General features: G+C 48.9%; 2 protein-coding genes across 2 annotated transcripts in view; one reads left to right on the top strand and one right to left on the bottom strand.

The window, feature by feature from the left end:
• The window catches only part of Ift140 (intraflagellar transport 140), an 89,589-nt gene that overhangs the window by 45,596 nt on the left and 16,104 nt on the right, over positions 1 to 27,889 (top strand). The gene's annotated exons all lie outside the window — the stretch shown is intronic.
• Tmem204 (transmembrane protein 204) lies at positions 997 to 26,451 on the bottom strand. Its single transcript, XM_041675955.1, has 3 exons — positions 25,503 to 26,451; positions 14,539 to 14,694; positions 997 to 1,773 (listed from the first exon to the last, which is right to left on the bottom strand). Exons 1-3 carry the CDS (start codon positions 25,780 to 25,782, stop codon positions 1,529 to 1,531), a joined length of 681 nt encoding a protein of 226 aa, XP_041531889.1. The 5' UTR covers positions 25,783 to 26,451; the 3' UTR covers positions 997 to 1,528.

Here is a 27,889-nt window from a genome sequence, read left to right as displayed (position 1 = left end):
TTTCCTGGATAACTTTCATGTACTGTGGACATGATGGAAGCCTGAAGCAGACTGCATGGCCACTTTTAGACCTTTAATATACTTTATATAGGCATATACACAATACTAATGTGTATGGGCACATACATGGTATTGGTGTATGACTAGAAATAAAAATGCCTTATAGAAAGAGACAAGTGGGGGGAAGTCATAGCTAAATGCTTGAATCTGTGTGCTGTAGTGGACACGCACTTGCTCGTTTCTACACAGTGTGCTGTGTGTTGCATGTGGCCAGTCCATAAATGCTTACCTGTCATTATCAGTCTCTGTATGTGTTTAAAGTACCGATCTATTTCACTGTTTGTTCTGACTAAAGATAAAGCTTTGGCACAGGATGGGCTTCGGAATTTAAACGGATCAACTTTAGTCACTAGAAGTCTAAAAGCAACAAACTTGACATTTATTAGGAAAGGCAGCCAGAGGAGAGCACCTCACTCCCGGCTTTCATGGTCTGCTAGTGCCAGTTTCCTTTGATGCATATGCCAGCAGTGACTCCTGCCTCCTGCCGGCCATGAGGAGCTATCTAGCAAGGGTGCACCAGGACCTTGGTCACAGATACGGTCAGGCAGCCCTGGGTTCTGTGGGCCTTTTTTAACCCCAGAGGTACATATTTCTGGGAAGGCACAGACTAGGAATCCAGCCTGTCTGAAAGCAGTATGACCTCTGGAGGTATCCAGTACCTGCCCTGCCCTGGGTGGAAAGAGACTGAAGGTTTTCCTGGGGAAAACTGTCATATTTCATCCTTTCCATTCTGTTTGTTGATCTGCTGTGACAGGCCACAGTTTTCAGAGGGCATGAATGTGGACTTCACAGATGTGGACGTCGGGGTTGCACAAACCATGAAGTAGGGATCCTTAGTGAGGTCTTCTCAGCCTAAAAGGTCATCCCACAAAATTCTCAGAAAAAATGTACAACTATGGATGGAGTTTATAAAACACAAGTTGTAGACACAATTCAGAGGCTTCTGTTTATTTTAACTTAGACAAATAATCAGGAGAAAAACGTACACTGCTGACCTGATTCTGGCGTAAAACCGTAACCACCTGTTATAAGTTCTGTTCCCCTCAAGGATTATCAGACCTTCACGGAAAGCTTCCTGGATGTTCTGCTTTGTAAAGTTAACTAGGGATGCCATCTTAGTAGATGCAGAATAAATTAACCCCAAATGGAGGTGGAGAGCAAGGTGCCCACACGCCTCCTTCCCTGCCTCAGCTTCCAGTCTCCACCTTTTAAACCTGCATGATGTGAAACCGTGCTGTGCTGGCCAAGGAAGATTGTGTCAGAATAGGGTGGCACACATGACATATAGACATAATATATTCCTATGTAACATAATACATGTACATGAGTATCATACATATGTATATATGGGTGATCCAAACTTGCCCCACACCTCTGCACGAGCAGGGCCTGGAACAGGCTAGGCTGTTGGTTTCTAGACTATGACGTTACACTGGTTATTCATAGAGAAAGCCCCAATAAGGTGTTCTCAGCATGGAGACTCTACATAGTCATTATCCAAGCCACGGCGAAACCGCGCTGTGAGAGAACGGCTGATGACGATCACCCGCGGTGCCATGCAGTCCTCCCTCCTGTGAAGAATGTTCCAGATGAGCATCGCAGCCGCCAGGGTGGCCAGAAGGCAGGCACCAATGTTCAGGTAGCAAGACCAAGATAAGTTGGTGTAAGGGCCAATTCTGTAGAAGGTCACCAGTCCGATGACCAGCACGAAGCCTACAGAGAGGAGAAAATAGGTCAACAGGTTGCATCTGAGCCCCCAGGAGGCAAGCTGTCCTTCAGTGCTGACCTCCTAGGATGGGGGCTGAGCTACCTTGTGTCAGCCTTCTTATCTCTTGCCCTTTGCACCAGGGAGGTTGCAAGAGAAGACAATAGAGGGTCCTCTCCTGTCAACCTCTGGGCATCATGTGTGCTCTTCAGGGTCAGTATGGCTTCTACAGTCCCCACACATGTCAGGCAGCCTTCCCAGCCCCAGACAGAACCAACCATCATTTCGTTAAACTGAGTTCAATTACCTCTGACTTTTTATAACTGCTTAATTCTTTTGAAGCAAAAACAGTTCTTCAATTTTATCTGGAAATAGACAGGCATTTGTTGGTTTAAATCCCTGTAGGGGAGTTTTCATACCCATGACTCTGCTGTGAGAGGGAGCAGATGTTCCCTCTCCTCTGATCAGGGTGACCTAGAGCCCACACCTGGCAAGCATGGCCAGGTTGGAGCCTGGCTCGATGAAGTTTCTGCACCCCGATAAGCCTCTCCACTGATGCACTAATCAGAATCAGATCAAATCAAACCGAATTAGAAAAGCTCAAATTTAATGTGTACCAATGCTCCCAGATGGCTTTCGTGCACCGCAGAGAGGAGCCGGGGAAGGAAGACCAGAAAACCACGTGTTTGTTCTCTGGAGGGGGGTCAGTTTAAATACCCTATGGAGTGGTCTTGAGTGTCTCTGGGGAAGGGTTATTGTTTGGTGGGCTTTCTCAGGGGTGGAGTCTGGACTGAGGTAACTCTCAGAGGAGGGTGCTTAGGATAGAACTTCCAACTGAACATTCCAGACTCTTTGGATATATGGATGCCAGCAACTGGGATAAAGCCTTAACAAAAACCATTCCAGACTTTTTGGGTATATGGATGCCAGGGGCTGGGGTTAGGCTTCCACCCAAACACTCAGGTCCAGTTTTGAGATGTTTGGTTTCACTCTTTAGAAGTGAATTCTAAAGAGTTTCCCTCTTCCCGCCATCTACCTGTGCTCTGCTGCTTTTTCCTTCTGTGCCTTCCTCCTCTTAATAACCTGACACTATACAAGGGGGCAGGAGGAATGAGCCAGGAGCTGCTAACTGGTTAACAATCAAGAGTGATACAACTGTCTTGATTACTGTTTGTTCCTCTGCTTTTGTGACTAGACCTCACTATAAGCCCAGGCTGGCCTTCAACTCTTGATCATCCTCCTGAGCACTGTACCACCATGTCTGGCTCTCACTAATTCTTTCCTTAAGGAATGACAATGACTTGAATTGTGGTTCTGATAATAGGAACATCTCAGTTTTTGCCCAGACTGTGCCAGGTAGGATATGAGGAGGACACAGCTGCACAACAGAGAAGGCAGCACTGGGAGATTTGTAGGTCTTGGTGGTGGAATGCTGCTGCCTAGCAGCTGGTCCCGGGGGACAGCTGCAGGGACTCACTAGGTCTGGGAGGCTATAGGGCTCAACTCAGTTGTAGGAGCAAGAGTGAGAAGGGCAGGGTAGAAACAGGGTATGAGAGGAGGGAGGAGGACACAGGGATTCCATAATGCCCCTGCCACAGACCAGTGCCACTTTCTTCCCCAGCAACACCCTACAACCATTTAGCTGGATCGATCTTTCTTGTATGCAAAATGCCAGACTCTCCCATCACTGGAGTTGGTCTCGGTCAAACACTAGCCCCTCAGGTTCACCCAAATCCCTTCCCGGAGCTCTGCTAAGGAGAGCCCTGCCATTGCCCTACAGCCCTGCATATTGACATCTGCAAGTCTTGTGAATGTTCGTTCGGTTCACTCACAAAAACACCACTGCTTTCCTTGGAAGACAAAATCATGAGGGCCCAGAGCAAAGAGAGACAGACTGGAAGGACAGGGGAATCGTAAGCTTTGACTTTTCTAAACATGGCCGTTGTTATCTCACCCTCATTGCACCTTCCGGAAAGTAAGAGCTCAAAGAGTTTGCTTTCCCCCCATCTTGTCCTAAATTATTAAAATTCAAGTTCCTTAGCTGAGCAAGGGTGGCGCACGCCTTTAATCCCAGCACTGGGGAGGAAGAGGCAGGAAGATCTCTGTGAGTTCAAGGCCAGCCTGGTCTACAGAGCAAGTTCCAGGACAGGCTCAAAAAAAAAAAAAAAAAAAAAAAAAAGCTACACAGAGAAACACTGTCTCAAAAAATCCAAACAAAACCAAACAAATAAAAAAACTCATGTTCATGTTGATTTGTGGAATTTTTCATACATGAAGAGCTATTAAAATTTGCATTCCAAACTGGGTGTGGTAGTTCATATCTTTAATCCTAGCACTCAAAAGGTAAAGGCAAGTGGATCTCTGAGTTCAAGGCCAGCCTGGTCTATAAAGCTAGGGGACACGCAGGGACACACACACAACACACACACACTGCATTCCATTGTGCCACCTGCTTACTAGAAGCGACTTCCCTACCCATGAAGAATGAGGCTTCATGCTACAGACATTCATGTTAGTAGAGTGAGCAGTTGGAACTGGTGTATGTCTAAGGCATGTAGAAGCACTTTCCCGCTGTCCTCATTCTCATGTCTTTGGATGTGTTTAACAGCCAGAGGAGTTTATGCTTGTGTCAAGACTCAGCAGAGGCTGGAACTGAGGCTTAGCTCTTATGCTGTTAAGGAAGAGTAGCCCCCCCCCCCCCAGAGAACTGCCATAGAGTGGGAGGCTGGCCTGGTCTGCTGCCTATACTGACTGTCAAAGCGTTCCTGTGTTGTTTTGTTTTAAATCAGAGTCCAATACCCACACCTCCTGGTATGGTAAGAAGCCATCAGATGCCATCATTGTATTCTTGTGGCAAGGCTGAGAAGAGGTTGGAACAAGGAAGGATATGAAGCCTAAGGAAACAAGACCAGGCAGAAAGAAAGGTGTCAAGAGGGTGGACAAGGAGGAGGAAGCATGGCTAATCAGCAGACAGTTGCTACCTACTGTCTACGTACCTCCTCTCCTTTTCCCAAGTTTCCCTTTTGGTCTATGAATGCTAGGAAACATTTTTAAAATTTGATAGAGCTGGAGAGGTGGCTCAGTGAGTGGAATGCTTGCCGTGCAGAGAAACTTAATTCAGATTCTCAGAACTCATATGAGAGCCAGGGTTTACAGTGTGAGCTGTAACTATAAGGGATGGAGACAAGCAGGTCCGGAGGAAGGAGAAAAGCACACACTAGGTAACCATCCTAACCCAGAGGACAAGCTCCAGGTCTAGTGTCAGTGTCCCAGCTTTAGATCCTGTCTCAGAAATAAGATGGAGGATCCAGTGAGGTGACCCAGTGGGTAAAAGCCTCTTGCTGCCCAATGATACAACCTGACCACTGGAATTCAATCCCCGGAAGAGAACCAATTCCACAAAATTGTCCTCTGGCCTCCATGCCCGCCATGCATGTGCTGTGACATACACACTCCTACACACACATTGTACATGCACACAAATGATATTTTTAAAAAGGGCTAGAGAGAGGAAGATACCCAAAGTCAACCTCTAGCCTACACACATACAGTGTTCATTACACATAGGTACAAGATTTTACATTTTGGGGCTGGAGAGATGGCTCAGTGGTTAAGAGCATTGCCTGCTCTTCCAAAGGTCCTGAGTTCAATTCCCAGCAACCACATGGTGGCTCACAACCATCTGTAATGAGGTCTGGTGCCCTCTTCTGGCCTGCAGACATACACGCAGACAGAATATTGTATACATAATAAATAAATAAATACTTAAAAAAAAAAAAGATTTTACATTTTTTGCTGAGTGGCCCCAACTTTACATTTATAATATCCAACAACATCAAATGGAACAGATGAAGTAACTGACTGCCACAGCCTCAGGGTGAGCTACCACGCAGGGTCAAATACCACACAACCCCCTGTGTGTCTTGGAGTTGGTTTGCATCACTGTTATGTAAACAGAAAGGATCTGAAGGTAACCCCTTACAAGAAACTTTCTCTCTCTCTCTCTTTTTTTTTTTTTTTTTTTTTTTTTTTTTTTTTTTTTTGGATTTTCGAGACAGGGTTTCTCTGTAGATTTTGGTTCCTGTCCTGTCTCTTGTAGACCAGGCTGGTCTCGAACTCCCAGAGATCCGCCTGCCTCTGCCTCCCAAGTGCTGGGATTAAAGGCGTGTGCCACCACCGCCCGGCTTTACAAGAAATTTTCTTGCCAGGCATTGGTTGCACATGCCTTTAATCTCAGCACTGAAGAGGCAGAGTCAGGTAGATGGACCTCTGTGAGTTTCTCTGTGTAGCCCTGGCTGTCCTGGAACTTACTCTGTAGTCCAGGCTGTCCTCGAACTCACAGAGATGTGCCTGCCTTTGTTTCCCAAGTGCTGGGTGGGATTGAAGACGTAAGCCACGAGCTCCCGGCCACTTTTATCTTAAAGGATGATCAGAATTAGTCTCCCTTAACTAGAGCCACCACCTGCCGAGTCTCCTAAGGACCATGTTAGGCATTAGCCCTGGAGCTCACAGGATAATGAATCTACCAAGGGTATCAATCTGAGGAAGCTAAGAACTAGGTTTACCCTCCCAAAGATTGTGTTTGATTGTTTCTTACTACACCAGAAGGTATGGGCATTGAACTCTGATAAAAAAAAAAAAAACCCACAGGAACACTTTGACAGTCAGTATAGGCAGTAGACCAGACCAGCATCCCAGTCCCGTGCCAGTTCTCTGCAGGGCTACTGTTCCCTAACATCATAAGAGCTAAACATATACTATCTGTGACAGGCCAGTGTCTTTCCCCCTGGGAAGGCATAAGATGCAGGCTAGAAAGCGGCCCCTCTACCTGCCTGACATTCGCCAGTGTCAGACACATTGACAGTGAGCTGTTAATCTCTCTCTCTCTCTCTCTCTCTGGCTTGCTCTCTCTCTCTCTCTCTGGCTCTCTCTCACTCTCTCCCTCCCTTCCTTCCTTCCTTCCTTCCTCTTCTTTCCTTTTTTGGGTTGGGGTGGGGTGTGCATGCCAAGCAAGTGCCCTACCACTAAGCACAATCTGCAGCCCTTCCTTTCTTTCCTTAGCCCCAGCATAGTATGCTTAATAATACATTGTTTCCATGGCTAGCTATATTATTTATCATGTACACAAATTAGTTTCAGAGAATGGATCTGCTTCCAGGAACACCATGTAAAATGGAAGAACATTTATTGTGTTGATAAATAATTTAAGAAATGTAAATTTGCATGTGCATAAAAGACCTGGTATAGCCCTCTATGTCCTGAAAATATAAGTTGGAAGATAAAAACTGTAAATTTGGGTTGGGTAGATGGATCAGTTGGCAAAATACCTGCAATGCAAGTATGAGGATCTGAGTTCAGATCTCACAAAAAACAGCCAGGCAGTGAAGGCACACCCCTTTAATCTCAGCACTCAGGAGGCAGAGGCAGGCGGATCTCTGAGATCGAGGCCAGCCTGATCTACAGAGTGAGTTACAGGACAGCCAGGGCTATAGAGAGAGAACAAATGTTTTGTACGTGGCTTGTTCTGTGAGCTTCAGTTCTGTCATAGATCAACTCTGACCACATTAGAACACATACAGACAAAGGGGAAGTGGAACAGTCTGTTCATTCCCAACACGGGGAACCCTGTAGGGAATCTCAGCATGGGGATCTAGGTGTATGTATCTAGGGGAACATGTGTCCTGCAAAAGGGGACCTGATACACTGTAATGGGCATAGCTGCAGTCCAAGTCCTGCCCTGAGCCAACAGATGAGACGCTATGGACTAAGATTGGTGATACAAAGAAGTCACCCCTTCCATGTGTCATCAATAAAAAGCAAATGAAAATATGGGAAAGCAGAGACGTGTCGCTCCGTGAATTCGTGCATGGCTACACGAGCTCCTATCCTGTGTGAGAAGGCGCCTGGAGTCAGCTGACTCAGCATATTGCAATACAGACGTTATTCTGAAATAAGGCTGGCTTCTTCTTGTGGACCTCCTATGCTTGAGAGATGCAGGCCTGGGTGGAAGGAGATGGACCAGTAGGCTGAGGCTGGCTTTCACTTGGAGTTCTACTTTCATTACCCCTAAACTAAGTTAGTCCCTAAAGAAGGCTCCCTTTCTCCTCCGTGTCCTTTCCCCTGGAGACTTCTCTCCTCCAGATTCTCAGTGATGTAATCAGCCTGTCCAGAAACCTCCCAAAGGGAAGTGCTTCTGTGAGTGCTGTGTTCTGCACATGGGATCGGTTCCATCTCTATGAAGTCCCGTTGCCAAAGCAAACAGCCTTTTCCTGTGCCATGGCCAGTGGAGGGCGGTGTGAATTCCAGCACAGTGGAGAGCGTCCCTTTCCTCTCTTTCTTCCTTCCTGCCTTCTTCCTGGGGCCTAAGCTTCTGTCACAAGGTCTTCCTTTTGGAATGACTGTCAAACATATACACAGGTGGCATCAGAGGAAAGACACTGGGGCTGACCTCTGGTGCTCCTCCGCCATTGAGTAAGCCAAGGGCCTGTGCCTTAGCAGGAACATGACTGGATTCTAATGAGCACACTGACAAAGGGGCAGTTGCAGACACCGCCAGGGTCGGCGTGTCCAGCATGTGCATGCAGCGAGGGAAAAGGAACAAGCCATGCCCCTGTCTCTTTCATCACTAGTCTTGAATCCCTGTGTTAAAAGACCCAGCACTACGTGACAGAAAGCTGAGTTTTTGATCCAAATGGTTCTTTCTGGTCGGAGGATCTGAGGCATTGAGGAGTAAGGGATCGTGTTCTTCTCAAGCTCCCAAAGGACTCAGCTGGGGAAGGAAGACAGGGAGGCGAGATGAAGCATAGCTAGGATGCAGAGTAGTGCTTGAGACCAGATAGAGAACACAGAAAAGGAAATTAGCCTGACCAAGCCGAGTCCAAGCCACGGATACTTTGCCACGACAAGATCCGCAAGTCTAAGAAAACATCAGATCTCCCACCAGCTCCTAAGACGCCATTTCAGTTCGTGTTTACCAACTCTGTAAACAGCCGAGTGTGCGCTTAAGTCTTGCCATTAAACCTTACAGTTACCAGGACAGGAAGCTAGCACGCGTGACACGGGAGAGGCTCTGCTGGTTAGCTGTGGGGAGTTTTTGGTTTGTTGTTGTTAGGAGAGGTTGTTTGTTCGTTTGTTTGTTTTGTGACAGAGTCTTACTGTATAGCCCTAGCTAGCCCTGAACTTGTCGTGTACACCAGGGTGGCCTCTAACTCACAGAGATCCACCTGCCTCTGCCTCCCAAGTGCTAGGATTAAAGGTGTGCGCCACCCACCATGCCTGACCTCTGGCAGTTTTGACCAGATACAAAACCAGCTGAGCCAAGATATAAAGAACAACCCAGAGCCGTGTTGACAGTGGTCTTGGTGGCTGCTAACACCCGTTGACTAATAAGTGTGTGAAGTAAAACACGCTCTGTAAATGGGCTTTGCAAAGGTTGAACAGCAGAAGCCAAAGTGCAAGGAGTCAGAAATGGGCACGTACCCGCCCACCAATTTCAGAGAACCAAAACTGTGTCACGAAAGACTTGGGCTTCCATAAAAGGAGATTTCTTCCCCAAGTATGATGGAGCATGCAGGTAATAGAGCACCCAGGAGGGAACACATGAGTATTGTGAGCTTGAAGCCAACCCAAACTTCATAGCAAATTGAAAACCTACGTGAACTTCATGACAAGAGACTGTCTCAAATAGCCAAAGACTAAAGTTGGGTATGGTGATGCATGCTTGTAGGAACCACTTAGAAGATAGGACAGCCTGGACTATATAGTGAGTTCCAGGCCATCGTGAACTACATGGAGAGCTCTGGGCTAGCCTGGGCCCCCTAATATGACTCCATCTCAAAACACATAAAGCGAAATATAAATTGTTTTACTTTTTTTTAATAGTTGAGGTTGTAATTCAGTGATAAAGTGCTTGTCTTGCCGGGCGGTGGTGGTGCACGCCTTTAATCCCAGCACTCGGGAGTCAGAGGCAGGCGGATCTCTGTGAGTTCGAGACCAGCCTGGTCTACAAGAGCTAGTTCCAGGACAGGCTCCAAAACCACAGAGAAACCCTGTCTTGAAAAACCACAAAAAAAAAAAAGTGCTTGTCTTACATGCACAAAGTCCTGGGCTCAATAACCAGAACATAATACTCATATATACAATACATACATGTTGGAAAAGAGAGAGGCTTAGCTTCTTCCACCATAAAGGCAGTTATGAATAATTAATTATGAAATAACTTGTACGACCCACATTCTCCCTGGATGCCCCAGGCATCAGGAAGAGAAATTGGTGCTATATGCCATGCTTAGCCCTTTGTTGTTGTTTTGTTTTGTTTTTGTTATATACTGCCATTGTCCAAAGAGATTTGGAAATGGGTTATATAAACTATAATGGTAATGGGTGTGGAAGAGGAGCTTTTGAAGAATTCAAGTGCAAAGCATGGCCTTCGGGATTACACATTCACTGCCACTTTCCGAGACCAACTCCCTCCTGAAACAAACTGTAGAACTTTCTAAGCCTGGCACTCCATAGGGAGGATGCCATATGCCCTTGCATGTATCAATAGTGCCACACTAGCATGACTACGGGGGCAGTGATGACCTCACCAGCTTGACCCTGTCTGTCGTACCCCCACAGTAGACTCATTGGGCAGCAAGGCGCTAATGATGGCAAAGGAATTGCACTTTGGATGTGCAACTTTATCCTAGTAAATCATTGGCCCCCAAGACATGCAGAATCAACCAGCTCTAGAGGGAAGGATAGCTCACCCACCGCGTGCAGGTCAGGGGAGCCCAGGTTCTGCGCTAAAGAACACAGAGAACATATATTGGGCATGGTGTCTCCTCAGTGCGGGTGCGTGTCACCACAGAGTTTTAGGGAAGGATAACAGCACTGGTGACCTCTGAAGACAGTATACCTATGGATCAGAAAAGAAGGTCATGCGCCCCGCCTCATATTCGGGTGACAGAGGATGAGGGGAGTCAACAAGGACTTGGTAGTAGGCAGAGCCGGGTGTGGGACCCTTGACCTGTGCTCTATCCGGCACTCTAGCTGGGGCACACCTGAAGCATTCAGAAGTCCTCAAAAGCCATGTAGTGCTGAGGTGCCTCCTAAGCAGAGCTGTGAAGCCACCCCAGTGTAGAGCAGAGGAAACAAACGGGCACACAGAGTGGGAACATGAGCTTACAGCACCTCCATATGCATGGACCTCTTGGAGAGGCCAGAACAACAGCACTCAGCCCCAATGTTAGGAGCCAAATGCTCAGGACCCTGGCAGGTCCAGCTTCTCATTACAGACCCTCCTGCTGGGATCATGAGGGCACTGTTGCTCGAGGCACTGCTGAGAGGGTTCTGTATGCTGTATCTTCCTGAGCTGACAGTCAGCTGATTGGCACGCTAAATGGGCCTTGGATGGGAGACAATGGGAAACCCTGGCATTTTTTACCCTATGCTGTGCTAGTTACCACAGAAAGGCAAAAAGGGAGGAGAATGAGATAAAAAGAAAGTGGAAAGAACAAGACAGACCTTGTGGCACTGCCTCATGGTGGCAGAATAACTGTCAGAGCCACCTCCCTCCTTGTGTCCCATCTTCAGTGGGCACATCTCTAACTGTGTTGAGCTCTTAGGACCTGTCTGCATGACAAACACACAGCATGCTGCTCTCACAGGAGAAAGTCTGGCGTTTCGGAGAGCAGTGTTGAGGGCATGGAATAAGGGTCATGAAGGAAATTTTCCAGATTTCAGGTAAAGCAAAATCAGGCTTGGAAAACCCTTAGCAGACCTGGGGATGCCATAGCACATATGGGGTGGATATAAAAGGGTAACACAAGATGAACCTGCTGACAGTCCACGAAAACAGTAGATTGGCCCTGCTGCCCCTGACGTTGCTGAGAAAGGGTCCTCAGAACTGCGGTTCTCGCAGGGGGAGGGATGGTCCTTTTGCCAGCCCAGGGTTCTGCTGACTATGGTCCTGGTGCCCAGAGATGAAGAGCACATAGCTAGTGAGAGCGCAGGCAGACAGGGAGCCCTCCCTTGAGTTTGCTGCTTCTGCTGGTTGCCAGGGTTTCTCAGCCTCCTCAGTCAATCCACATACTTTGCTCTTTCATTAGCATCTTCTTCCCCCTGCCCACCCACCTCGCCCCAGCACTGGTCCGCTTGACAACAGGTAATAGCAGGCGTTTCCTCGTCCTGTGACAGGACATCCTGGCGCCCCACAGTCTCTCCCTGGCTTTAAAACAGACCCAAGCACAGGAAAAAACCCGGCTCTAAAATTAGCAGTGTGATAGAAGAAAGGCACATAGCAGCTCTCTGTACTGTTTGTCAATGAAATGAGTCTAAACAGGCCAAATGCATTTCCTTTTTGGGCAAAACAGACCTGTCAGGGGTATAGTCAGATGCAGAGGGACAGGGCAGCCTGGGAGGCACAAGAAGCTTCCCAAATTGCCCCTGGGGGCCACCGCCCTCAGTGCGCTGTGCTTTCTGTTGGGCTCCAGCTGTTGGGGAGTTTTTGGACCGAGATGGTCTAACCTCTCCAGAGGTCATGCTGGCCTCGAAATACTCAAAGTAGGGGTGTACCCTTCTGGAGGCCCTGATACATCCCCTCCAAGACTGCCAAAGATAATTTAATTTCAGTTAATGGAAGTTTCCTCACTTTGATTTTTCTTCAATGAATATTTGGAAGCAACACTATTTTCTCATGAAACAGATACTTTCAGGAGACTGTTGTCAATCCTGCCACCAGACCCACGTTCCGATGACTCCAAGTAAGAGTCTGTAGGATGGTTAAGGAAGATAGGCAGCAACGGGGCTGATTACCACACTAGGAGTAGCTCCACAGTCAAGAGCTAGTGCAGAATTAAAAAAACAACAGTGAAAGAACTATTGTTCTTTTTCTTTTTTGCCACTAAGATGTCTTTTAATTTTTTTATTTGTTATTTTTTTGGGAGGAGTTGGTTTAGACAGGTCTCAGCATGTAACTCTGGCTGGCCTGGAACTTGCTGCTTAGACCAGGTTGGCCTTGCACTCACAGACATCTGTCTACCTCTGCCTCTAGAATGCTGGGATTAAAGACATGCATTCCTAACAAGATGTCTTTTTAAAGCTCAGCTTCTACTGTGATGTTTTCAAAATCTTCCATTTCCTTCTTGAGAGGACAGATTCAGATGGTGGGGGATGTCGCTTCAGTGGGAAGAAGCCGTTTGTTGTGTGTATGTGGTCAGTAGAGGGCGAAGTGAGAAACCTCTGAACATGTCCCATGTTGTACGTTCAGTGGTAAAGTTGGGAAGAGGGCAGGACTGACCCTCAGTCACATCTGCTGTTTCATCTCAGTGTTCCTCATCACCAGTGGGAGCCTCAGAAATGACCTTGTACTGCAGCTGGGTGAGCTGCAGCTGGCTCTGTCATTGCTCACATTCACATGGGTAGAGCCAGGATACAAATCCAGCTGCCCTGCCACTGAGCCCTGGGTTCTTCCAGTTTTCCCAATCCTCGCAAGCCCCACCCCCATCCCTTCCTGCCTCTGACTGGCCACAGGGAAGTGACTTTGCCAGGACCATTCCGCCACACTATTCTTAGCATTCAGGGTAGCAGGTTTCCTGACTCCCACCAGGCGTTCTCTAGCACATAAATACCGGTCAACCTCATTCTGGAAACTGTTTCTCAAGAAAGATAAAGGCCCAGGATCCATTATTCCTAGAATGATTCACTTCAGACTTCCTGCCATTTCCCCTGTTAGGAGTGTACACTGGACACAGGAATGGCTGGCATTCTAGGCCAGAAAGGAAAGGTCGATTTAGAGTGTCCACACCCTGCTCCTGTGCACCTGTGGGCCCTCGTCTCTCTGTCGACTGCATAGCTGACATCCTCAGAGAGCTGCAAGATGGTTGAACTTCACCTAGTTCATGAATCGAGCAGCACTGAGCCCACAGGAGGGAGGAATGGGACAGCAGCCATGACTCCTACCACAAGTCCAAGCCTTCCACAGTTCTGCCGGTCACTGGGTCACTGCTTATGGTGACACCACTCTTAGCCTTTAAAAACAGCAAATTTTCAGCTGGATGCCATGGGCGCACGCCTTTGAACCTAGCACTCAGGAGGCTGAGGCAGGCGGATCTCTGAGTTCAAGGCCAGCCTTGCTTACTTAACCTAGCTCCAGGCCAGCCAGGGCTACTTAGAGATCTTGTCTCAAAGCAAACAAACAGATAAGAAAATAACAGCATATTTGCTCCTACATTGTCAGTCTTGCACACAGTACCCAGATCGCTAGGCAGGTGGGTGGCTGATGCAGTACTGAAAGACAGCTCTGCTCTCTGAGGACCCAGTGTCATGCAAGGCCAGGTTATGGTCGGCATCTGTGTTACAGGTAGGATAGGAGCATGCATGCATGCATGGGTTGACATCTGTTGTCCACTCAAACAATGTATAACATGTTACATGAACTTCTTACTGGTCATGAGCAAGCATGTGCCCCAACCCAGATCAGGCCCCAGGAAGCCTCATTTCCAACAAAGCCCCGCCTTCAGCTGGGCTGGCTGGGACCATGCTGGGTCTGTTTCCCACCTCTGCCATAAGCCAGCTGCTTCAAATGGACATCAGGAGCACACTGACATACAGAAGGGCAATGTGGTACAGATTCTGTAGACTTGGGGAAAAAAAGCAGAGCACCTTCCTGCAGCCAAACCTCAGGCTACCCAGGGCCCTGGGGTACTCTTCCATGATATCAAAAAGGCCCAGCAGTTCCACCAGCCTTGTGGGGCCACAGTGTGGCTAATCTGCCCACCCTGGGTACTTACTTGCCAGCTGGAATGCAGCAGCCATTGCCTCTTCCCAGCACTGGGATTCTGGTGACATCAGGGGCAGGCCTGTCAGCCCAAGGAAGAAGGTAAGCTGACCCACAGCAAGTGCGGCTGTGGCCACCAGGTTGCAAGCACGCATCATGTCAAACTGTACTGTGGGCCAGAAGGAGGGAAGGCAGGTGGTCAGTATGGTGAGACACTTAGGGAAGAGCCAAGTCAGGTGGAAAAGCAATGCAAACAGCTAGTATCTTCTCTGAACAGAACTTTCTGGAAGCACCTCACTTACTCTGGAGTCTTCGTGCCATCCTGTCCTCCTAGCTTGGCTGCAGAGGTCACGTCCCACCAGGGCTGGAATGCTGCTCTGTTATTTGAGTCTTTGTGTGTGTGGTACGTGCATGTGTGTACACGTGGTGCAGGGGAGGGGTAGGCTTGCTTGTGTATGTGCACATGGAGGCCAGAGATCAACTTCAGGTGTCTTCCCTACTGCTCTCTAGTTTATCTCGACTGGGCGGTGGTGGTGCATGCCTTTAATCCCAGCACTTAGGAGGCAGAGGCAGGTGGCTCTCTGAGTTGGGGGCCAGCCTGGGCTACAAAAGCTAGTTCCAGGATAGGCTCCAAAGCTACAGAGAAACCCTGTCTCAAAAAACCAAAAAAAAAAAAAAAAAAAAGAAAGAAAGAAAGAAAAGAAAAAGGAAAAAAAGAAATAGGGTCTCACCAGTTGAATATCTCATCATTTTGGCTAGACTGGCTGGCCGCTGAGCTCCTGGATCCTCCTGTCTCTGCCAGTTCTGGGGTTACAGGCGTACTCCACTACACACAGATTTGTTGTAAGGGCCGAAGATCCAAATCCTGATCTCGCACAACCAACAGTTTACTCACTGAGCCATCCTCCCATCCCCTGGCTTGCATCTTGAAAAGACAACTATTCCGTTTTCACTCCAGTGCTGTGTTATAATGGAAACTAGAAGGGAAGGGAAGTCCAGGCAACAGCGGAGGGTTTGGTTTTGGGGTTTTGTTTGTTTTATTTTGTTCTCTCCTCTCTACACAGCCCTAACTGTCCTGGGAACTCACTCTGTAGATCAGGCTGGCCTCTAACTCACAGATTCCCCGCCTCTTCCTTCCCAGTGCTCGAATTAAAGGTGTGCACCACCAAACCCAGCTTAAAACTCAGCATTGTTACCTCTCCCTTCTATAGGCAAAAGTCTTGAGCCTATAACATTAAGTGACTTTAGTGGGCCTCTCTGCCAGCAAGGGACAGAGCAGGAGCCAGACCTGGGTCTGCTGAACCCAGGCTCCCACCCCATTTGTCTCTAAGGCCCCATGTCCTTCCTCTACCAGCAGCCAGAGTGGTGCTTCAGCCCTTGTGCCTGCCTTCCCCCAGTACCTTTCTTTTTGTTTGTTTTGTTATGGGGAGGTTGTCGTTTTCGAGACATGGTTTCTCTGAGTAGCCCTGGCTGTCCGGGAACTTGCTCTGTAGACCAGGCTGGCACCGAACTCTTAAGAGCCTCTGCCTCCCGAGTCCTGGGATTAAAAGGTGTGCGCCACCATGCTTGTCTTGCCTCCCCTTCTTTTGCTCCCTGCCCCACACCCTGGTCTGAGGAGATGAGCACGGCAGAGTGTAGCAGGTGAGCTGTAGCGGGAGAGGCATCTGGTCCAGAATTTGGCTGTGCCCCCCGTATTAAATGCCACACCAAAGCCCATACTGTGAGATGGGCATGCTGGCATGGCACACTGACATTTATAGGCCCAGGTGCAACAACAAACATATCAGTGGAGACTGCTAGGAAGGAGGTGGACCCAGGAGGAGCATGCCAGTGCAGCCTCGTGCCCCCTTGTCCTGTGGTCTGGCAGCAGTTAGGGAGTTCTGATTCACAGACTTGCTGCAGAGAAGTCAGTGCTCAGCTCAAAGCAGGCCTCGAAGGCTGGAAGTGCTATTCTCCCCAGATTTGAAAGACCGGTTTTCAGAATTAGGTTGCCACAAATGTTATCATCAGAAACACAAGAACTGAACAGAAAAGAGAATATAATCTTCCGAGATCCCTGAAGAACCTGTCCTCCAGGGCTGCTGTTGATTGTCTTTCTCCTGGGCATGGAGGGCATGGAGGGAACACGATGGGTGGCCTCTCTTGTGTGAGCCACCAAGTAAGGCTCTACTTATAGAGACCTGGAGATCCCCTATCCTGCTTCTCAAAGAGCACCGAGAGGCAACCCAAAGAAGGGGCAGCCTGCTTCACCTCCGTGGGCTTTTAAATGGCTAGAGGGTAACTTTGAACCATTACCACCAGTATTGGCAATTCTGTTTGGTTTGATCTAAATGTGTATTGATAGGCAATATACATTTATCAAATAGCTGAGAGCTCTCAGGCTCAGTGTCTGCCTATCCTCCCATCTCATGCAGGTTCTGTATCTGGGCAGATAGTGAGCTCTCCTGCCAGGCCTATGGGCATCTTGCTGTCGCTCTGCCATCCAACCCATTCCCAAAACCCCACCCTCCCTCCCAGATTCCCCTCACCACACAGTAAAGGCAGATTCTCAAGTCTCCTGCTTCTTTGCCTCTCGTGACCCAATCTATTAGGTGACTATGTAGAATAGGGTAGAGCCTATGAGAACACAGGCCTGGAAGTTAGAATTCCTAGACCTCAGAAGTCACATCCAAATAGCCGGAGACCGCTGTGCACTTTTCTGTTCTTGGAAGCTGACTTTGTCCAGCAGTCAGCCTCCATACAAATGAAGGGCAACCCCGGATGAGAAACAGCTTGTCTCCATGCTGGGCCAGTAAGCGTGTGAAGAACTTACAACCCCTATGGCATCTATGAAGTAAGGTCCCCTTTCCTTCAGTGCTTTCACAGACCATTATGGCAGTTCGAGAGAAGTCATCTTATTCTTGGGGTGCTGTGACATGTGACTGCCATTCTGCCTAGGCCCCATGTGCCACACCCCATCTTCATGCTGGACGGTGTCTGACTCCTGCTCCTTTCAGGGCCATGTTTATATTTAGGCTGTGGAGTTACACGGCGTCATCCAGGGGTTCTGTGCCACTTCCTGCGACCAAGGGTCAGTCTGTCCTGCCCATTGTGTTTTAAGCTACTTCCTGTGTGGAGAACTCTCCTGTCATTTGGAACTCGGGGGCCCCTTTTAGATCTCAGGCTTCCAACTTGCCACCTCTGATGTGGGGGCAGCACACACGGATGTGAACCCAGTGAGCCTTGTACACTGGCTGCTTCTATGAAGAGTTCTGTGGACGTACAAATCCGTAAGTTTACTGGGCAGTCCAAACAGCCCATGCATCTGGTGGGCCACCAGCACAGGATGCCACCAGAGCAACAGCGGTTGCCACTGACTGGACCTTCTTTCCATGCTGGGCACCTTAGCAGTGGCTTCTCTCCTGCTTTACTCGCAGCAGAGCAGGCAGCCTCCAGTGGGCCCTGCTCCTGGTGATGGAGAATTATGTTCTTCAGTCTTAGAGTGACCATCAACCAGAAGCCGGATCACTTAAGACCCTAATGCAGCTGGGTGATGCTTCAGAGGGGCACGAGGCAGGGCCTGGCGAGACTGACCAGGAGGTGAAAGCACTTGCCATTGCATGCCTGATGACCCGAACCCACATATCACAATAGTTGGCCTCTGTTCTCCAGACATGCACCATAGCATGCATGTATCTGCATGCATGCATGTGTGCACATGCTAATAAAAATAAACCTAAAAATGTAATAGAAGGACAAGAGATGAACTAGGGTCTGGCACTTTTAAGACTCTGGTAGGAAACAGTCAAACGGGCATATCCCTTAGGGTATATGCACAGCTTAAAATAGATGAATGTGATCTTGGCCTCTTGAAAGATGTAGAGGAGGAAAATGTTCCTTGTGCAGAATGGTATGACTTTCTGAGGCCCAGGGAGTGTGGTTTCAGGGCCTGATGGCTCTCGCCTCCCACAGCAGACAAAGGCCTTGTAACAGAGCAGGTAGTGGTTGGGGTTCAGACTAGTGGCCCCCTCTTTTGATTTGCTGGCTGCACTTTCCTCCTTTACAGCCAGCCCGATAATGACCACACACTACAGGGGGCTCAGCCCAATTTTGGGTGCTCCTGCAGGGTGCTCTGTCCATTTAGCAGACTCCAGAAAGCCCCCTCTGTGACCTGGAAAAGCATTGCTGACTGCCTACATCAACCTCCTTTCTTAACAATGCTCTGCTGTCTGTACGCTGGGCTTCTTGGTGGTGTTGATTTATTTTACATGTGCATGCATGCACATGTGTGTGTGCATACGTGTACATATGGGGTATGTGCATGGTCACACATGTGTTGGAGTTTGTGGGTATGGTTGTGATTGTATTTGTATGTACATGCGTGTGGAGACCAGAGGTTGACATGGAGTATCTTCCTTGATCACTTTCCAGCTTATATGCTGAGGTCTCTTCACTTGATCTAGGTGCTCATGTAGCTTTCCAGCTTACTCCTCTGGCTCTTGCCCCCGGAGATTCGAATTACAGGTGGGTCACCATGCCCGCCTGGTATTTACGTGGGTCCTGGGTCTGAACTCGGGTTTCATGCTTCCACAGTAAGTACTTTGCCCTCAGAGCCAGCTCCCCAGCTACCATGTATTGTTTTTACCCTGTACATCAGGGCTTCTTTTTAAAATTTATTGTTTTATATGTGTGTATCTGCCTGCATGTGTAATCTGTGCACTATGTGTGTATATGGTACCCATAAAGGTCAGGGAGGGCGTGGAGTCACAGGTGGTGTGAGTCACGTGGTCTGGGAATGAACCCCAGGTCTTCTGGGGGAGCATGTGCTCTTACCCACTGGGTACCTCTCCACCCCAAACAGGGCTTCTTAAACTTCTCCCACTTAAAACCCCTGCAGTAATTTTGTTTTGCTTTGTTTTGTTTTTCGAGACAGGGTTTCTCTGTGTAGCTCTGGCTGTCCTGGAACTTGCTCTGTAGATGAGGCTGGCCTCAAACTCACAGAGATCCGCCTGCTTCTGCCTTCCGAGTGCTGGGATTGCAGATGTGTACCACCACTGCCTAAACTCACAGTCCCTTTTTGTTTACATATCTCAGGTATATAGGTAGGTAAAGTGGGAATATAAGCCTAACTTTTACTGATAATAAATCATAAAGACATTTTAAAATAATGCTTTGGTATACATAAAATTTTACCACTTATTAAAGACAAAAGCAAATTTGTATGCTAGTGAGACGAATGTGATTGATAAACAAATCTTGCCTGGCATGGTAACAAATGCCTTAAATCTCAGCACTTGGGAGGCAGAGGCAGGTGGATCTCTGAATTCAGGCCAGCCCAGTCTACAAAGAAGAGTTCCAGGACAGCCAGGGCCACACAGAGAAAAAAACCCTGTCTCAAAACATAATCAAAGAATTACGTTTGGTCGAACATTTAGTACTGTAGGATGTAGAGCATCTTCATTTCTCAGAGTTGATACAAATTTTGATTTTATAAACTTTATTTACATTATCTTATGTATTAAGAGTACAACAATGTGCATTTCATAAAGGGTGTGTAGAGATCAGAGGACAACGTTCAAGAATTGGTTCTCTCCTTCCACCTTGTGGGGGTCCAGGGATCAAACTCTAAATCTTTTACCTGCTTAGCCATATTGACAACGCCATATTTTTATTTAATTTAGTTTAGTTTTAGTTATTTCAAGATAGGGTTTTTCTGTGTAGCTCTGGCTGTCCTGGAACTTGTTCTGTAGATGAGGCTGGCCTCAAACTCACAGAGATCCACCTGCCTCTGCCTCCCAAGTGCTGGGATTAAAGGTGTGCGCCACCACCACCCAGCCAGATCAGGCTGGCTTTGAACCCAAAGATCCACCTGCCTCTGCCTCCCAAGTGCTGGAATTGAAGGTGTGAGCCCTCACTGCCTGGCTGTTTTTGTTTTCTTTTTAATTATTTACTTACTTTTATGTTATGTGTATTGGTGTTTAGCCTGCAGGTATATCTGTGTGAGGGTGTCAGATCTCCTGGAACTGGAGTTACATACAACTGTGAGCTGCCATGTGGGTGCTTCACATGAATATATAGCACAAGGCAGAAGAATTATGGTTAAAAGGGTTTCAGAAATTGTTAAAATTCTGTCTAAATGTGAAATAAAAAATTAATGATTTTTTAAAACAATACTCAGTCAGCAAATCAAACATTATAAAAGAGGAGAAATAGGCAATGAACAGTGTCTCACATCTTTAATACCAGCACCCAGGGCAGAGACAGGAGGATCTCTCTGAGTTTGAGACTTGCTTGGTCTACTTAGCAAACTCCAGACCAGCCAAGGCCATATAGTGAAAGCTTGTCTCAAAAAGAAGAAAGAAAAAAATCAGTTACTATAATTCAATCCAAAGAAATAGCAGTTTGATAAATACATGCTGAGGAATGATGCTAGGAAAAATATCTAAAATCTTTGCTACTCGTTATGAAACAGCTGTGTTTCTGAAAGAGCAAGAAACTTAGTGGTGAAAGTGCTGCCGTTCATAACATAGATCGAGCTGAGGTGTTTCAGTGCCGACTGTTGGCTCTGCATGGTGTGAGAACACAAAGCACACGGAAGTACCAAGTGCACACACTGTATGTCCAGGGCCAGGGCTCTAGGGAAGTACCCAGAACCGCAGGTGAGCCCTTCCCACAACGCCTCAGATTCCTTGTCTGTTTGATTCGAAATCAGCTTTGGGTTGTTGGGCATTCAGAAACTTTTACCATTGCCCAATTTTTGTGACTCTCCCCACACTAAGTTATGCAACTCCATATAGGAACACGACCGGCCATTTAGGAGCTGTGACTTAATATAACCACCCAGTATCTGCTACTAAAGCGTTGTAGAACTGGAAGGTGTTGAAATGTCATGTTAACAGTACAGGAACAGCATAACAGGCATCCCAAGCTTCATCCTGAAGGCCAGGAAAGGAGCTGAATAGATGACAAGGCGGATTGGAAAGAGAATGCCCCAAGTGGCTTGCTAAGGGGTAGGCATAGTTGGTGCAGTGAGGGGATAGTGACCGGTGCAGTGAGGGGATGCTTAATCAGTGCAGTGAGGGGATGGTGATGGGTGCAGTGAGGGGATGGTGATGGGTGCAGTGAGGGGATGCTTAATCAGCGCAGTGAGGGGATGGTGACCGGTGCAGTGAGGGGATGGTGACGGGTGCAGTGAGGGGATGGTGACGGGTGCAGTGAGGGGATGCTTAATCAGCACAGTGAGGGGATGGTGATGGGTGCAGTGAGGGGATGGTGACCGGTGCAGTGAGGGAATGGTGACGGGTGCAGTGAGGGGATGGTGACAGGTGCAGTGAGGGGATGGTGATCGGTGCAGTGAGGGGATGCTTAATCAGCGCAGTGAGGGGATGGTGACCGGTGCAGTGAGGGGATGCTTAATCAGCGCAGTGAGGGGATGGTGACCGGTGCAGTGAGGGGATGGTGACCGGTGCAGTGAGGGGATGGTGACCGGTGCAGTGAGGGGATGGTGACGGGTGCAGTGAGGGGATGGTGACGGGTGCAGTGAGGGGATGGTGACCGGTGCAGTGAGGGGATGGTGACCGGTGCAGTGAGGGGATGGTAATTGCTGAAGGGAAGGTATGGTAACCCGTGCAGAGAGGGGATGGTGACCCGTGCAGGGAGGGGATGGTAACCTGTGAAGGGAGGGGATGGTGACCGGTACAGTGAGGGGATGGTAACCAGTGCAGGGAGGGTATGGTAACCTGTGAAGGGAGGGGATGGTGACCCGTGCAGGGAGGGTATGGTAACCCTTACAGGGAGATATGTGTAATCGGTGCAGGGAAGGAATGGTAACCTGTGCAGTGACTCACGGGGCCAGGAAGAGAGTGCAGACTGACTGCTGGTCTGTCCTACCCTCTGCTCCCCCTTCTGTTGTCTTCCTCGCCCTCCCTTCCTGGCAGCTAGAATTCCGCCATATTCCACGACAGACTCGCAGAGTCATTCACTCCCTGCGCCTGAGATCCCGTGAATCACAGAGTGCTGCAGAGCCTGCTCTGCTAAGAAGCACTGTCATTGTCCCTGCTGCCTCCCACCCAGAAGGCCCACCTTCTGCTGTACTGCCTGTTTGCACAGCTCAAGATGCCTCAGTAAGAACATGGCATAAATATGCCAAACAGTCTGTCAGGCTACGTGTCCAGCTAGCCAGTCTGTCTAGGCAGCAATATTTGACGTCCACCATGGCACAAGGGGGTGTGGCAGTGCTCAGGGGCTGCCTAGGAGCAGGAGCTGAGGGCATCAATAAGACCCTGGGTACCACATAACAGAATGGCTAACTGGCCAAAAAAAAAAAAATCTCCATGACTCTCTTGGAGAGGCCCCAGTATGACATGGGAAAGGCGTGGGGGCCTGAGCCTGACCTGGATGAACCATGTTTCCTTTCAGTGCTCTCAAGCCTTCTGGAAGCACAGAGCCCTTAGACCAGAGTTGAGAATGTCTTGGGATGGCCCAGGTGGTCTCTTGGTTGTTTGCAGTCAAAAAGCACCAAGTGATCCCAACTCCATGTGTTCTACAAGCAAGAACTCATGGCACAGAGCTAGCAGGAGGTAGCCCTGCCAGGTGGCCCCACCAGTGATAGTGAAAATTCTAAGAGTGGCCTGGCCTGTACTTTTGCCCCACTGCCCTCGGCTGCTTCTCATAATAAAATTGTGAGCACCTAGTCAGCCTTGTGACACCAACTGATATGCCCATAGTGCATTGGAGGTTTAAAAGTTCATTGCTCAGGCACGAAGTATGTTAGATGGCCGAATTAGAGCAGCTGCCTCTCCCCAGAGAATTGATTTCTAGAATCACTTGGGTCATGTGGTGGGGTTTTGCATGAGAGTCTCAAGGCTGGGCACAGATCTGATTTTAGATGGTAGCAGGTCATCTTGCAGGCTGGTGATACAGATCCACGGGTGGGGGCAACAGGCATCACTGGCCATGCGATTCCTATTGTCTCTGTCCACGAAAAACAGTGTGTGAGCTCACTTAGAGTGGTTGGCACAAGTGGGGAGCAAAGTTCATGGAGAGAAGATGAAAGGGAAGAGACCAACATCATCATCTCTACCTCCGAGCCCCTGGGCACAAAGCCAAACAGCCCTGTCCCCAGCCAGGGGGTTAGGGACCAGCTTCCCCTCAGGAAATGCTGACTGATGGCTGCTTTGTTCCTTTTTGCGTTTCAGTCTCAATGTGTGTTCAACTGTGTTAGCAACCAGAATTATACATTTAGCCTGTTTTCCAAAATTTTCATCCTGCAACTTAATATCAAGAAGCTTTTAAATGTCTCTCTGTTGTTTGAACAATAGTTGCTACTCAGATTCATTGAGGATCAAGTACTTGCAAATGCCATATTAATTGCAAAAGATCTTTGTTTTTCTCTTTTTGAAACAGGGTCTCGCTATATAGCCCAGGCTAGCCTGGCTCGGTGCCTGAGTGTTAGGATTACAGTCATCCATCACCAGCCCAGCTTAGGAAAGTGTTTTTAAATTGTCTAAGAAGCTCATCAGGTAGGCGAGAGACTCACATGGGTGAGCATCAGGCTCACATAGGCAGAGAACCGTAAGAAGACACAGGTCCTCAGGGCAGGAGCAGCTGTAACTGTCATGCCGTCACATAGACATGGGCAGGGAGGAGGTCATAGAGGCCTGTGTGTTCTGAGGTAACAGGCCTCAGAAGGAGAAGAGTGGAAAGAACAGGGCATCTACACAAGATGCTCCTGGGATGCACCTGCTGGCGCACACAGGCAGGAAAGGGAAGCAGTACTATACACATATCACAAGGACAGCTGGACTGTTCAGTCTTTACAGTCCAGGGTGGAACTGGCTATTCTCAGAGCCTAGTAAGCCCTTAGCCTACACCTGGCCCCATCCCAGAAGATGTGGACTAAGCCGCACCCATATTAGAAGCTTGGTGGAGCCTTCAAGGTAACTATCTTTCCTGCCTGGCCAAAATGGCCACAGAGAGAGAGCTAGAGCTCTCTACTGACAGACACATCACACAGAGACCCGAGTTTGGCTGTTTGGCCTCCCATGAGACACCTAGATTCTGAGAGTGTATTTATATGTTTTGATCTTTTTCTCAGTAAAAGAGTGCCTGCCTGTCAAAACCCCAAGAAAGATGCTGACCTACTCCCATTGTAAGCCTAGTACCTCTGTCAGTGAGATGGGGGTGCTGTTCCTGGTCTGGCCTGTGAACCCAATGGTGGAACAGGCTTGAGGCGACGGCCCTGAGCGTATCACTCAGGCTTTCCAGAAAGTTCCCTGACAACATTGAGGGATGCCCACCTAAGTCTCATGCTTTCTCAAGGTCAGTGTTGCTTCTGACAGAGCTGTCTGACCTGCAGCCTCCCTAGCAGTTTGTCATAGAGATCGGGTACTTGTAAGCCAGACCCCTTGCCACTCTAGGGGTTGTCATCTGTAGAGAACTTGCGTGTAAACAGACATGCTTTCTTTAGGTAGTATCTTCATATTTATGCTTGTGCTGAGTGCTATTTTAAGTGAAGTTCCTCACCCCAGGGTAGGAGAAGAGAGCTGGAAGAGGAGAAGGCCACCATTGGGGTGGGGAGGTAACTCTGCTCCGCTACCACGTGCTTCCTCTGGCCTCTTAGACATCCCAGCCAGAGTCTGATTCACTGTCCTGAAGATCCCGAATACCTCAGGAGTAAAGACAGAACTCATCCACACGTTCTTACGCTTCTCATTTACTCCTTAGTAACACTTCTTTTTAACCGAGGAACAGCATCTGGGTTTGATTAGTACCCCCATCTTTCCTTCGTCAGCCACATGTAATAGCAGAGAAGGAGCCTCCAGCCACATGAAGCGAATCCCCCAAGAGAAGCCAGAGGCAAGCCTAGGCCCATCAGGGAAGCTACATAGCATTGCTTTTCAGGTTGGCACGAGGCCCAGGGTCCTTGACATCACCACTATCATGAGCACAGCCTCCCCTCTAACTACCTGAAGGTGACAGAAAAACAAGGAGACTTACGTTTGACGGTGCCTCGAGACTCCTGGAAACCTGCTGACTCCGAGCCCCATCCCAGCTCCTCGCAGTCATGTGTGTCCACCTGTCCAGTTCGGGCCCCAGGGCTGGTGCCTCCCTTACCCCTGTCCACCAGCCAGCAGGACTTCCACAGCCCCACGCTTCGCTTGCGTCCATCCTCCAGCGTCTGGTACACCCAGTTGGGGGTAAAGGCTGCTGCATTGTTGAGGATGAGGGAGACAAGGGCCACCAGCACAGCTGTGGCCACAAGTTTCTGCACAGTCATATCTGACTGCCAATACTGTCTATCTCGGAGAAAGTCCCAAGTCCCGGTCAGCTGCTGTGCATCCAGAGAAAGCCGAGCTGCTGCTAGGGGTAGCTAGAGGACATCACCACCCATCCTTGGGAAGCTATGCAGCAGCTCCAGCCAGGCGCATGAGGATGTAGACGGTATGGGGAGAAGCCCATGGGACAGGTCCAAGTGAGCTGCTCACAGCCCTGCCTTATCCTCCCTCTTGAACCTGAAGCAGGGATGAGCCTGTGCTGAAACTGGCTTCCCCAAGACCCATTCCAGGGAGAAATCTGGGGCCCCAGCCACACCAGCGAGAATCCAGAGTTGTAAGTGGGCCGTCTTCTTTGGAACAGAGGCCAGGGAGGCTGTGTCCACAGTGCCTCTTGCCTACAGCAACAGAAAACAAAGTAACTCAGGATGCACGCACAGTGTGGGAATCAGCTGGGTCACACTCCTTAGAAATGCCTGCTGGAGCTAGCCCGACGAGAGGAGCAGGGTTGTGGAAGCAGCGTGGGTTTGGCCTCTCTGCTGCCTAGCCCGTCTTGGTACCTCCTCCACGAGTGGCAGCTCCTGGAAAGCAGAATGCCTGCTGCAAGTAAATGTGTGTATGCGCGTGTGTGTAAGCTCCCGTTTCCCTGTCTCTCAGCAGAGAAGAAATGGTTGTTTTTGAGGCTGTTTTTGGTGAGCAGGAGGGCGTAGCCAACTGCAACAAATAGCAGCTCTGCCACAGAGCCAGACACTAACAGGATGTGCTTCCTGATGGGAACGACCTGCTCCAGCCCACCCCCTGGCTGCCCCTCCCACCTTCCTGTCCCATAGGAGTAGTCAGGGATGCCAGTCAGGACACTCTTACCTGCTGCCGTCAAACCGAGGCAGCTGTGCTAGGTCCAGGATCAGCTGTGCTAGGGGCATCACAGGCAGGCAGAATCCTAAGGACTGGATGTTCAACTGTCCATCCATCCATTGTCCCCTGCATGGTGCATGCTACGAGTTCCTAGTGTATTAGGCATGGTTAACCGTGGGTTACAACCCCTTTGAGGAGGTCTAATGACCCTTTCACAGGGGTCACCTAAGACCATTGGAAAACATAGATACTTACAGTACAATTCCTAACAGTAGCAAAGTTGCAGTTATGAAGTAGCAACAAAATAATCTTATGGTTGGGGTCAGCACAACATGAGGAACTCTATTAAAGGGTTGCCGCATTAGGAAGGTTGAGAACCACTGGTCTACAAACTTCCCTCTCCAGGGTTTTTTTTTTTTTTCTTGGTTTTTCTAGACAGGCTTCCTCTGTGCAGCCTTGGCTGTCCTGGAACTCACTCTGTAGACCAGGCTGGCCTCAAACTCACAGAGATTCACCTGCATCTGCCTCCTGAGTGCTGAGATTAAAGGCATGCACCACCACCACCCAGCTGGGGCTCTACCTTTTGGATGGGGATCAGGTTCTGAGATGGCAAAGCAGGTGATGATGCACCTGAGACAGACCGTCATCTGCTAGCAGAGACCTGTACACCTCATGGGAGCGAGTGTGTTGAGACCTGATGGGGAGGGGCCCTACTTGAGGAGCCTCTGGCTGTGTTGTTGTGGTGACCAGAAGAGGTGGAGTTCTGGGGATTTGGAGCGCTGTGCAGGCTGGGGTAGCTAATGTGGTTTCTGACCAGCCAGGTTTGCTTTCTAACATGGTGATTGTTCTCCTGAGGCTGGACAGGAGCAAAACAAGTGACTATAATATCATTTGCTCCCCTCATAACCCAGATCTGGTGAATAAAAGCAATCAGGTGTGAGACTCTGTGCCTCACCTCCAGAGACCCTGACCCTCCCATAACAGGGATCCACCTCCAGGGTTCTAGCGCTGCCTAAAAGATCTCAGGAATAGAGGTGCTGTCGGCTGCCCAACCCACCCTCTAGCACAGGCACCTGGGACAGAATCTGGACACATAATGCCCCAGGTGGAAACATAAAGCCTTTTCCTGTCTTCATGCACCGACATGCTGGGCAGCCCTACTTCCTAGTACTGCTGCTTCCATCAGCCATATGTTCGTGTGTATAGTCGGGCCCCTGGCCCTCCATCAGCTTGCATTCCCATCACCGGTCCTGAGAA

The sequence above is a fragment of the Microtus oregoni genome, unplaced genomic scaffold (genome assembly GCF_018167655.1).
Source record: "Microtus oregoni isolate MIOR12 unplaced genomic scaffold, Mior012 000027F_ref0000203, whole genome shotgun sequence".
Lineage (NCBI taxonomy): Eukaryota > Metazoa > Chordata > Mammalia > Rodentia > Cricetidae > Microtus > Microtus oregoni.
This window is presented reverse-complemented; position numbering and strand designations above follow the sequence as displayed.